We start from the raw sequence: 12092 nt of genomic DNA on the forward strand, positions 1-12092 counted from the left end.
AAGAACCACTGGGACGCACTTGTCCCGGCCGAGCCGCACGTTTTCATGTATATTGCTGGGGTTGTGTCAACCGTGCGGGCAACATTACGTGCCGAAAATCGCAAGGAGAATATTATTATTATTATTATTACACTTATTATTATTATTATTATTATTATTATTATTATTATTAAGTATTACATAACGTATTACAATAAGTGTTTTGCCATTAGCATGACAGGAACACTTAATAACAATAATAATAATCATCATCATTATTTACATTATTATTATTGTTATTATTATTATTAGTAGTAGTAGTACTAGTCGTAGTAGGCTAACTTATTTTCTTATTTTTTGAACAAATCATTATTTATGTAGCGTGTGTTACAATTACAATATATATTCCATTAAGAATAGTTGACTAGAACTACAACTAACCCGAATTAAAGAAAGCTGATCAAATTTGATAACTCCATGATCGTGATCATCCACGTCATTGTGGGAAGGTTTTGTGGGAAGGTGTCATAGTTAAGTAGGCGATGCTGAGACGAGACGCAGCAGCATTGGTTAAATCCGTTACCGTGTGACTAGGCTGAGGATACTTTCGTTTTCATTTGATTTGGGAGCGGGAGACATAAGACCCATCTATGCAGACGACCGAGACGACTTTATTTTTTGCCAAAGGTAGTAGGACATTTACAATGTACTGTCAGAAGGCTATGACTCGCCACCACTATTTTGAGGCTACTGTTAATTTAAAACGTTGCCGTTGCCTGACGCCAAAGTTAAATGACGTTATAAAGAGATTCCACTGTGCTCCGATAGTTTGTTGTTGTATGCTACATGCTAGCTTGGTCTTCTTAATAACTATCTGAGCTGTCATGGCTGGTCACGGTGCTTAGTCGTATCATAGGGCTATGCTCACCGCACAACACCGTCGTAACGACCAGTGCACGCTTATTCGAACGGTCGCGTCGTTGTTTTGGTTCAGATGGAATTGCAGCAGCCGAGATGGAGTTATTTATTTGAGACCAGCTGACCTGTTGTTATTGAGAGAGTTAAATAAAATACCATTATTGGCGTAAATAAGTCGTCACAGCACCGAACTCGTGAAATGAATGCCAGCGTGGGCGACTGGCTGTGTTGAAGAAAAACATAACATCTTGTAGATGCCAAAAGTTAAACAAACCATCAATGTACCACTACTACCTACACTATTCAAACAACAGCTCACCATTGAAAGTATACAGTAGGTCTGTGCTTGATGCGATGACTTCGCGCTCTGTTTACCTTATTTAATATCACAATCCAAATCATATCCATAACGTTTCTCTTTTTGTAGCGCAGCAATATTTTCCATGGAGACGGGAACGGCATAAGATTTAGCTCTCAGACACAGCTTGTAGATCGGCTCTTTTCAACTAGTTGTTGTACTTCCCAGATGGACAGTATTTCTGTTCTCCATCGCTTTCTGCTGTGTGAGTTAACCTCTTCAAATAGCGCCGCATGTTTGCAACTAGTTCTACCTGAAAATCTGATCAGCACTGCCTGCAGTAACTTTTTAAATATTCTGTATAATCTGTAACATCAACTCTATGGGTTTGCCAGTGACATTGATATGCTCAGTTGGCTCACAAAATCCTCTGCATCCCAGGGGAGATTAATTTTCCTCCCAAATACATATTTTTATATTCCCGGGATGTCGGGATTCCCTAGTCTCGAGCCCTGCTGTTAACACTGTACTGAGCAACTTGCTGTGAGCTTGTAGATCTGCTATTTTAAAATATATATTTTGTCAAAATTTGAAAATGATGAGTAAGTTTACTCTTCGTACTTTAGCCTATATTTTGATGGCAATACTTTTGTACTTTTACTCAAGTAACGTTTTGAATATAGCCTTTTACTTGTAACTGAGTATTGTTATATTGTGGTATTGATACTTTTACTTAAGTAAAAAACTACTTCATTGAGTGCTATAACATCCTTATGGCATATATATGATGCCATGAGGCATATTGTATTTTGTAAATGGGTGCAAACAAAGTTCACCTAGGCCTATACAGAAGCATATGACCATGCATCATTATTATTACTATTACAACTTTAGTAGTCACTGACACATAAAATACTACATATTCCACAAAAGTGAGAATTTGGCTAGTAAGCTTTTTTCTATATTATAGTTCTACAGTATATTATCTCCAATAATAATAATAATTATAATAAATAGTGCTGGAGACACGTTTCTATAAGTGATTGACTGTGATTGCCCCGCAGGGGTTTCAATCTTTTTCATGTCCCCAAAATGACTTTTATTAGGCCATGGACCTCATTTCAAATTAGATCAGTTTAAGGAACCCTATTATGACAATGTTTTGGTTTAGATTAAATCAAATGTTATACATGTCATAATTGTACATTAATAGATTTATAGTGGTGATATTGAAATACAGTAATTATAACCAATCTAACCACCTGATATCTGAGTGATCTGAGTGATCATCTTCTTTTGGCTCATTCCCATCAGGAGTCGCCACAGCAGATCATCTGTTTCAATCTGCTTCTGTTTTCTGCATCTTACTCAGTCACTCCAGCCACCTGCATGTCCTCTCTCACCCATCCATAAACCTCCACTTTGGCCTTCCTCTTCTCCTCTTGCCTGGCAGCTCCATCTTCAACATCCTTCTCCCAATGTACCTCTCACCCCTCCTTTGCACATGTCCAAAGTCTCCAAACCATCTCAACCTCGCCTTTCTTGTTTTATCCCCAAACCTTCTAAGCTGAGCTGATCCTCTAATGTTGTAGTCATTTCTGTTTTGTTTTAGACTTGGGTATAGCAGTATTATTGAAAAGCTAACCTTCTTTTCTGACTTCTTTTCAGATCCTGAATCTTTATTGCACCTCCTTAATCCATGATGCCACACAATTTTCTATTAGGACTTCTTGAGGAGCTTGATTCTAAAGAATTCACTAGATTCAAATGGTACCTGCGCATCGACTCCGATGGCAAAATTAAAAAAGCCCAGGTGGAAGAGGCAAAAACTAGAGAGGACACTGTAGATCTGTTGATGCAAACACATAAAGCTAAGGGAGCTTTGAAGTTCACAAAAAGGCACCTGAAGAAGATCCATAGGAATGATCTAGCAGAGAAACGTCCAGACACTGGGTCAGGATCCAAAGGTAATCAAATTAAAGCCACTAAATTAAATTGTAGTCATGTTATGGCATATGGTATGGTATCATATCATATTTAGGTGCTAGCCTTGCAGCATAAGGTTGGCAAAATAAAATGTTTTGTCATAGGATAGAAGGATAAACTGTACCAGAATTTAATATTTACTCTTTTGCTAATATAATACAATAACATATATAATACAGTATATTGTTGCTGCCGGGCAGAAACCTTGTATCTCCATATTTCATATTTTTCATCCAAGATGAAATAAACATGCACATGCTTGTGCCCTTGCACACACACACAGACTGATGAGCAACTCTCACGTTATTTTGCTATTCTCAATCATTGAGGCTTGTTTCAGGAGGTTGAGGAGTGGCTTTACAACTTTAGTAGTCACTGACACAGAAAATACTACATATTTTGCTAAGATAAGCTTTTTCTGATTTATTTTTTCAGATGTAAGATGTAATCTAATCTAATCCACCCCCCCACCCCCTCCCCCACCACTCCATTTTGTCTTGCAGGTCCTGGTCCAGCTAAGCGGGAACCAGCAAAGAAGAAAGCCCAGCCCAAGGAAGTGAAACCAAGGATCTCCAAAAAGAAGTAAACATCCCTAATAGTACTTTTTACTCCACTCTCATCCTCAATTGTACCTCTTTTTAATAGTGTGTACAATAGGGGTGTGCCGATACACTAATTTCACCAAACGATACGATACGATATTTGGCTCACAACTTCGATACGATATCGATACGATACGATGCGCACTTTTTTTATTATGAAAATATATGGGGGACGAAAAAAGTAAATGCAAACAAATAATTCTGTTTTTGCATTATTCAGACATGCAAACTTGTAGCTTTTCAGCTACAATAGCCGTTTTCAATCCAAATAGGCCAATAGTGTGACACCTGACCCGAAAAAAAAACGACATGTTGTCACCCTTTTCACCTCCGGGCTGTTTGCATGCCTGATTATAATGATTGTAAAAAAAAAAAAAAAAAAATTGAAAAAAAAAAAAAAACAATATTTTTTTTTCCCAAAACGATACATATCGTCACGAAAACGTATCGCGATATATCGTGGGACGATATATCGGCACACCCCTAGTGTACAACCAGTGTATAGCTAATGGATTATATCTGTCTGAATGTTAACCTTTCGCTGAAGGACACTTCCATTCAATGAAGGGTTAACCCCATGTTTTTTCCTGTTCGGATTTCCCACGAGAAACACATTGATGTCCTAATTGTTGTATAAGGTAGCAAACTATAAAACAACATAATAATTAAATGGTTCACAAGTTGGTCTATATTCAAATAAAAGCATGCTAAACACGAGGCCCTTGTAAAACAATGTTATATGCTCCTGTAAAAATAAAATGTTTTATGTTTTATTATTATTTTATATTTATGGAGAAGTAGTTCACTATCCACAATCCTAAAGTATAGAAGCAATGTCTCTGATTGGTGGAGCTTGTGTTACGATTGTAGCCTACATCATTGTTGAAAATCACAAAAAGTGAACTACAACTACAATATTTTACAACGCTATATTAACAATATAAACACTATAATAATAATAAACAGTTAAAATTAAGAAGAAGAAAGCTAAACGATCGTTTGGTTGACACCATTGTACACGCATGTGCAGTACGTTTATGGGAAGAGTAGTTCCTTCACTTTTAAAATACAGTCTTGAACCTTTGCCTTTTTGCGTTTTCCAATTTTCATTAATCAAATGTTTTATTGTCATGATTCATCGCGCGTCGCTGGTTGGCTTGATTCTAGGTTTAAACTCTTTATATTATAATAAAGATTTTCTGAAATGTCTGTCTATGGAGTAAATAAATGGGAAATGATCTTCTGGTGCCAGAGTCAAAAAGCGGGTGGTCCCTGATGAGATCAAATCCAAGGTCAAGTGAAGCAAAATAATAGCAATTACCCAGCAATTTGGTAGAGAGTGCTAATCAGCAACCACATGCAAAACATACTTTTTATTCATAAAAATAATAATAATTTGAGCTATGCAGTGAATTACAGATTTCAGACTTTATTGATCCAGAAGTAATGTCCAGATGGAGTGTCCAATAGCCGAGTGGTTAAGGCACATATACCACATAGGCTTTGATGCCTTACAGCGAGTCCCTAGTTCAACTTCTGGGCTTGTAGACCGTTTGCTGCATGTCACTCACTGACTCTCTCTCTCGCTGTTTCCTGACTCTCTCCACTGTGCTGTCAAGACCCTCTCCACCCCGCCTAAAAATCCCCAGTCCAGATAGTGTCTGTAATGGCAAATCAGAACGCTATAACCAAATTGACAATGTCTAACATTGCTAGCTAAGTTTATTGTACTAATTACATGATTTCATTTGCTAGACAATCATTAATGCAGCTCTAGTAATAACATTCAGTGATCAATTATATCATCTCATATCAATTGAATAGGCCCCTGAATTCGAAATCAATTTTTACTTATCAAAAAATATTATCAATATTTATCATATTGTGGCAAAATGTCTGATATAAATACATATAAAATCATTATCTGAAGAATCAATACGGTATTGTGTGAAGTGGGTGATTCACACCCCTAGAAGTAACCAAGACCCAAAATATGTTTAGTAGTTTAGTTATGTTTTGTGTGGTTTAATCGTTTCACTGTACCTATATATTACCTGTATTTACCTATAGTTGAAGTTAAGATGAGGTTTCATCAACTTAAACATGATCTTTAATGCATAGATATCAGCATTTTTATTATAGATATTTTTTGTTTGTTTTTGTTTTTCAGAAACCCTGTCACTAATGTTCATACATCTGCACAACCAGCATTGAAGAAACCTGTAGTCAAGAACTGCAAGATAGCGACCAAGCAAGCGACCACATCTACCAAAAAAAAACCAGCAAAGAAGAAAGCTCAGCTCAAGGAAGCGAAACCAAGAAAGCCGATCTCCAAAAAGTAAACATCCCTAATAGTACTTTTTACTCCACTCTCATCCTCAATTGTACCTCCGTTTAATAGTGTGTACAACCAGTGTATAGCTAATGGATTATATCTGTCAGAATGTTAACCTTTCGTTGAAGCACACTTCCATTCAATGAAGGGATTTCCCACAAGAAACACATTGATATCCTAATTGTTGTATAAGGTAGCAAACTGTAAAACAACATAATTAATGCTTCACAAGGTGTCCTATATTCAAATAAAAGCATGCTAAACACGAGGCCCCTTGTAAAACAATGTTATATGCTTCTGTAAAGATAAAATGTTTATTCACAATATCATGGAGAGATAGTTCACCATTGTACACGCATGTACAATGAGTTTATGGGAAGAGTAGTTCCTTCACTTTTAAAATACAGTCTTGAACCTTTGCCTTTTTGCATTTTCCAAATCTTTTCATGAATCAAAGTTTATTGTCATGATTCATCGCGTCGCTGATTGGCTTGATTCTAGGTTTAAACTCTTTATATTATAATAAGGATTTTCTGAAACGTCTGTCTATGGAGTAAACACATGGGAAATTATCTTCTGGTGCCAGAGTCAAAAAGTGGGTGGTCACTGATGAGATCAAATCCAAGGTCAAGTGAAGCAAAATAATAGCAATTACCCGTCAATGTGAAGGTAGAGGGTGCTATCAGCATCCACATGCAAAACATACTTTTTATTGATTTAAAAAATCAATTCAATTCATTTGTGCTATGCAGTGAATTATAGATTTCAGACTTTATTGATCCAGAAGTAATGTCCAGATGGAGCCGAGTGGTTAAGGCACACATACCACATAGGCTTTGATGCCTGACAGCGAGTCCCCAGTTCAACTCCTGGGCCTTGTAGACCGTGTGATGCATGTCACTCACTGACTCTCTCCCCCTGTTTCCTGACTCTCCACTGTACTGTCAAGACCATAGATATAGAAACCTAGATACTTCATTGGCCGCTGCAGTTTGTTGGAGCGACCTGTATCGTGGCCGTCATATTAGAGGGTGCACGCTGCCACTCAAAGTGACTACTGGCCAATCACAGCGCGTTGACTACTGGCCAATCACAGCGCGTCTTTTCCGGGACTTGTTAGAATCTAGTTGTCCCGCCCCCACCTGCCTCTGATTGGCCTACCGAACGTCCCCTTATGTGACGCACGCGGAAGCCTGCCCCCTCCAATATGGCCCCGAGATACAGACGCCTCAGAGCCGGAGGGAAATCAGAACACTAACCAAGTTGACAATGTCTAACATTGCCAGTGAAAGGCTCTTTATTGTACTAATTACATGTCTGTGATTTAATTTGCTAGACAATCATTAATGTAGCTCTATAGTAATAACATTCAGTGATGAATGATATCATCAAGTTTAGGCATGGCTTTATGTATTTACCTATTGAAGTTAAAGGGATATTTCACTTTCAAAAAAACTTTTAGTCATTTTATTGTCTACTCAGGCCTTTTTGAGCCTCCTCGACAGTTTATAAGTTGCTCGATTCAGTATTGGGATATTTGATATTCATTTTATCAGACACGCCCCCTTCCTATACAAACCCATTGTAACTTCCATTTTAACCATGTTAGATTCATCAAAAACACCCGTCCTTGGTTCTGGTGACTCACCCTGCCCTCCTAATGCGTGAGGGGCCCGTGTTTTTCCGTTTTTTTTTTTTATTGTATTTATTATTATTATTATTTTTTATTGTATATATTTTTTCATTTTCCAAAAAATATATAAAAAATAAATGAAAAAAGTAATTGAAAAAACACGGCCCCCTCGCGTATTAGGGGGGCGGTATGAGTCACCAGAACAAAGGACGGGTGTTTTTGATGAATCTAACATGGTTAAAATGGAGTTTGAAGTTACAATGGGTTTGTATAGGAAGGGGCCGTGTCTGATAAAATGAATATCAAATATCTAAATACTGAATAAAGCAAAAACTGTCTGGGGGGCTAACGAAGGCCTGAGTCGACGATAAAATTACCAAAAGTTTTTTTGAAAGTTAAATATCCCTTTAGGTAGATGAGGTTTCATCTACTTAAACATGATCTTTAATACCAGTATTTTATTATAGATTTTTTTTGTGTTTTTGTTTTTCAGAATGGATTTGAAAACTGCTCCAGAGGGGCCCAGAGAGCCACATGAACAACCGCACCCTAAGGTAATAGTAGTAGAAGTGGGATGAATGAGCATAGACTAGTTTATTAAACAGAAAATATTTTCGGTTTACTAAAGAGCTAGGGAGACCCCTGTTACTGGACAAACAAACACAATGACTATAACAATGATTGCTAACACTTATTTTAACAAAGAGAATATCACTTACACCACCTTTAACAACATGAACCCAGCATCCTTATTCTGGAGGCGAATATTCGGCGAACATAGCCGATCTACAAGCACACACTCCTGGTGGGCAGGTTTTGTTCACAGCCATGCTGGTTCTCTGAGGCTGTGAACAAACTTATTCCCAGGGTCTCCAAGCAGATGGAGTGAGTGATTGATGAATAAGGCTATTTTCTAAATAGCCTCTGGAGGGCCAATTTTAGTCAAATTCTACCCTCTAGTGGCTATTCATAAAATAGCCAGTAGAGTCTAATGTGACTCAGTATCCTCTTGACACTGGCAAGTGCAGACATGGACTTGCCCAATATAAAGATTGATGAAAACATTTGCCCTATTAATCGGCAGACAATATATCGGTCGAACACTGTACAGATATATTTACCATTTGTAGAAAATAACTGTAATCAATCAAATATGATCTTTTCACTATTCTGTGTGTGTGTGTGTGTGTGTGTGTGTGTGTGCGTGCGTGACGAGTAAGACAGCCATTATCATAGCATCTTAATATTGTTCTGAGCGATCAATATCGATTTATAGTTGTATTATTTGTTTGTTTATTCATTTATGTATTTATTCCAGGTTCTGTCTGCCACTGACAAGAGGGGACGCAAAAGGAAAGATCCCAATGCACCCAAACAACCTCCGTAAGAAATACATATCAAGCACACCCAAAGTACCTCTGTAAGACAAGCACACACACAAAGTGCAAGATCTGAGTAAGAGTCAGATAGTGTCTTTACTGTAATGAACTGTTGTTACTTCCGAGCTAATTTGTCTATTGAACGAGCAGAGCAACCATCAATTTATTGATGATTGATTGATGATTGGTTGATGATTGATGATAGTGGTAATAATGGGAGTAGATGACTGACCCAAACAACCTCTATAAATCACACACACATACCAAACGCACCCAAACAACCTCTGTAATCATACATGTATATCAAACACACCCAAACATTTTACTAACCTGTCTCTTTGTCTGTGTGATGTGATGTGCTTTGTGTGTAATGTGTCGTGTGTTTTGTGTTTGTTATGTTTTTGTGTGTAATGTGTTGCATGTGCAGGTCTGCATTCTTTTTGTACAGCTCTGAGCTTCTGAAGCAGATTTATCCAGGTCTGTCTGTAGGAGGCCATTCCAAGATACTGGAAGAGATGTGGAGCAAAGTGTCCCAATCTAATAAACAACCATATGAGAAGAAAGCCCAAGAACTACAAGAGAAATATGACACGGTATTTATGATAGATAGATCCATCCTTCCTTCCATCATTTTATACAGAACCATAATGTTAAAGCTGCACTATGTAACTTTCCTCTTCTACCCCATATTTGAACCCGGTTGCCTGCGCAAGCGCTGATTTTTGTTTTACCATTGAGCTAATAAAGCCAGCCTGCTTGCTCAGGGGATAAATTGAATTTTGACCTTCAGGTAAAAATGTGTGTCTTGACCTTTGACACATCTAAATGTCTCAATAGAAGAGCATTTCAACCTCAATTGAGTTATATTGTATTAACATACCATTCAGATTGGACAAAAATTGCATTTTATTCATTAAAAAAAGTTACAAACTAAGTAGACAGTTCCTTAGAGAATTTCATGTAATTTAGATGGATTATTAGAGAGATCAATGTGGCCTGGGAAATAGTGCATCTGAGCTTTTAATTAATTAAAGTGTATTCATTAATTTTTACCAGACGATGCGGTCATCATCAGTTCAGCAGAGGTGATACATACTGTAGATATGCATTTGTGTGTGTGTGTGTGTGTGTGTGTGTGTGTGTGTGTGTGTGTGCGTGCGTGCGTGCGTGTCACAGAGGGTCAAGCAGTTAGCAAGGTACTGCTCAGTATCAGCTATTATAGGAAGCCGCTCAATTTGGAGGAGCCGTTGTTTCCTTTATCCATGATTTATGTCCGCTGTGTCTGACAGGTTTGTCAACTATATATTGTATGTAACAATGTTCTGCAGTCTATGCACTTTGCAACTGTCTGTTCTCCTATTGTCTGATGACTTGTACAAGGCATCTTTGTACTTCTGTTTATGTGGACATAAATAAACATTTCGTGTGTGTGTGTGTGTGTGTGTGTGTGTCTAGGACATGGAAGCATATCGTAAGATGTCTCAGGGAGGCGATGAAGACGACGATGAGGATGGAGACGATGAAGACGACAATTTTATTGTCTCCGCCGAACATGATTATTTTGGGGGGTCCTGGCTTAAAGAGTGTGGGAAACCTTGGTCTAAACAAGGCCCAAAGACTTCTGATCTATGCTTCCAGCACTCTCCTGCAATTGCACCCTGTCCGTCAAACATCTTTTATGTTCCGCCACCAGGAGTCCGATATGTGACTCCTCCACTAACAGGCCAATATGTGACTTCTCCAGTAAAAGTAACTCCAATGTTAGCCTGCCCCAGCCCGTCTGGTATCTGGTCTAGAGGGGCGGATTCAAAATCTCCGAATAAAACATCCGTGTGCTCCTCTTGGTGGTGAGCAAAACGCGAAGGAAAATAAAAGCCTGGAGATCGAGGCTACTCCATGAGATTGGCTTTTAAAATAGTCAATGCGACTTTGCCCTCAATACTTGCATATCTGACTAAATACCTAAAAAAAGTGAGTGACACCCACAGCCACAATACTAGAGGGAGCGACAACAACGATCTGGTAACACCCACCTGTAGAACAAACATGGGTAAATTCTCTTTCTACAGCTCTGCCACCCAAGTGTGGAATGCCCTGACACCATCCCTTAAAAAATGGCTTCCTTCAAAACAGGCCTGAAAATCCACCTTTCAGGAGGCCAAAGGGGAGGTAAATCTCACTTCTCCCATAGAAAAGCACTCACTGCTTCCACCCCCCACCCCCAGTTTACCCCCTTCTTCCCCCTTTATTTTTAAAATCACATTTTGGTGGTATTTTAGTGTTATTTCTTATGCTATGTTGTTGAATTGAATACAAAGTGGGGGCCCTTAGGGATATTTTCGTTCACTTTTGTCTAAAAGCGCCAAATTTGGCACAGGTGTAGCTCAGGGCATACTTAAATGATTTGGCTAGGGCGCCCGCGCCGGTGACCTTTGGGGTCGCCACAGCGGCCGATCCAATATGGCCGCCACTTGTAATAGCTTTTGTCTCTAACATTTGAAACAGATGAGCTACAAATGTAAACTTGGTGTCTATTTCATGTGTTTTGACAATTAGAAATGTGTTGGAATGCTCTTTTTTATTTTTGGGTGTGTCTAGACCCCTAATTTGCATAATTCCAAGTGGCGTTTTGCTATTCTGAAGACATTGGACGTAACTTGGCCATTGTTATGAGTAAAACCTGGTGCAATAGGTCTAATTCAACTAATTCAACATGATTCCTTTCTGATGTTTGTATGAAATGTCAGGGGTGGGGAGGGGGGGGGGGGTTGTGGTTGTGACATTTTGAAGACATTGGTTTCGCTTAAAGGGCTCTTTGGCTACTTGCGGGGGAGGCCACGTGGAGGCTGTCTTCTTCTCTCCCTTTTTTTTTCTTTTCTTTTCTTCTTTTTTTTTGGGGGGGGGGGGGGTTGGGGTTGTTGTTGTTTTTGTTCCCCAATAACTAGACAAAAGCTGCACCAAG

The 12092-nt window shown here is 38.6% G+C and overlaps 1 protein-coding gene across 2 annotated transcripts; it reads left to right on the top strand.

The window, feature by feature from the left end:
- Positions 1-608: 608 nt before the first annotated feature.
- On the top strand, positions 609-11501 carry LOC311055545 (uncharacterized protein). Of its 2 annotated transcripts, none has more exons than XM_084071780.1 (8): positions 609-666; positions 2864-3162; positions 3685-3763; positions 5954-6121; positions 8245-8305; positions 9070-9134; positions 9558-9723; positions 10586-11501. In XM_084071780.1, exons 2-8 carry the CDS (start codon positions 2895-2897, stop codon positions 10979-10981), a joined length of 1203 nt encoding a protein of 400 aa, XP_083927906.1. In that variant the 5' UTR covers positions 609-666; positions 2864-2894; the 3' UTR covers positions 10982-11501. The 2 variants fall into 2 exon arrangements, with proteins under 2 accessions (XP_083927906.1, XP_083927905.1); XM_084071779.1 differs by lacking the exon at positions 609-666 and adding an exon at positions 2516-2701.
- Positions 11502-12092: the final 591 nt, after the last annotated feature.

The sequence above is a fragment of the Gymnoscopelus microlampas genome, assembly GCF_963454915.1.
Source record: "Gymnoscopelus microlampas genome assembly, chromosome: 11".
Lineage (NCBI taxonomy): Eukaryota > Metazoa > Chordata > Actinopteri > Myctophiformes > Myctophidae > Gymnoscopelus > Gymnoscopelus microlampas.

Coding starts and splice junctions, on each gene's coding strand:
- LOC311055545 (XM_084071780.1), top strand. CDS start 2,895: ATGATGCCACACAATTTTCTATTAGGACTTCTTGAGGAGCTTGATTCT. Junction 3,764..5,953: donor CCAAGGATCTCCAAAAAGAA/GTAAACATCCCT, acceptor TTTGTTTTTCAG/AAACCCTGTCACTAATGTTC. Junction 8,306..9,069: donor ATGAACAACCGCACCCTAAG/GTAATAGTAGTA, acceptor TATTTATTCCAG/GTTCTGTCTGCCACTGACAA.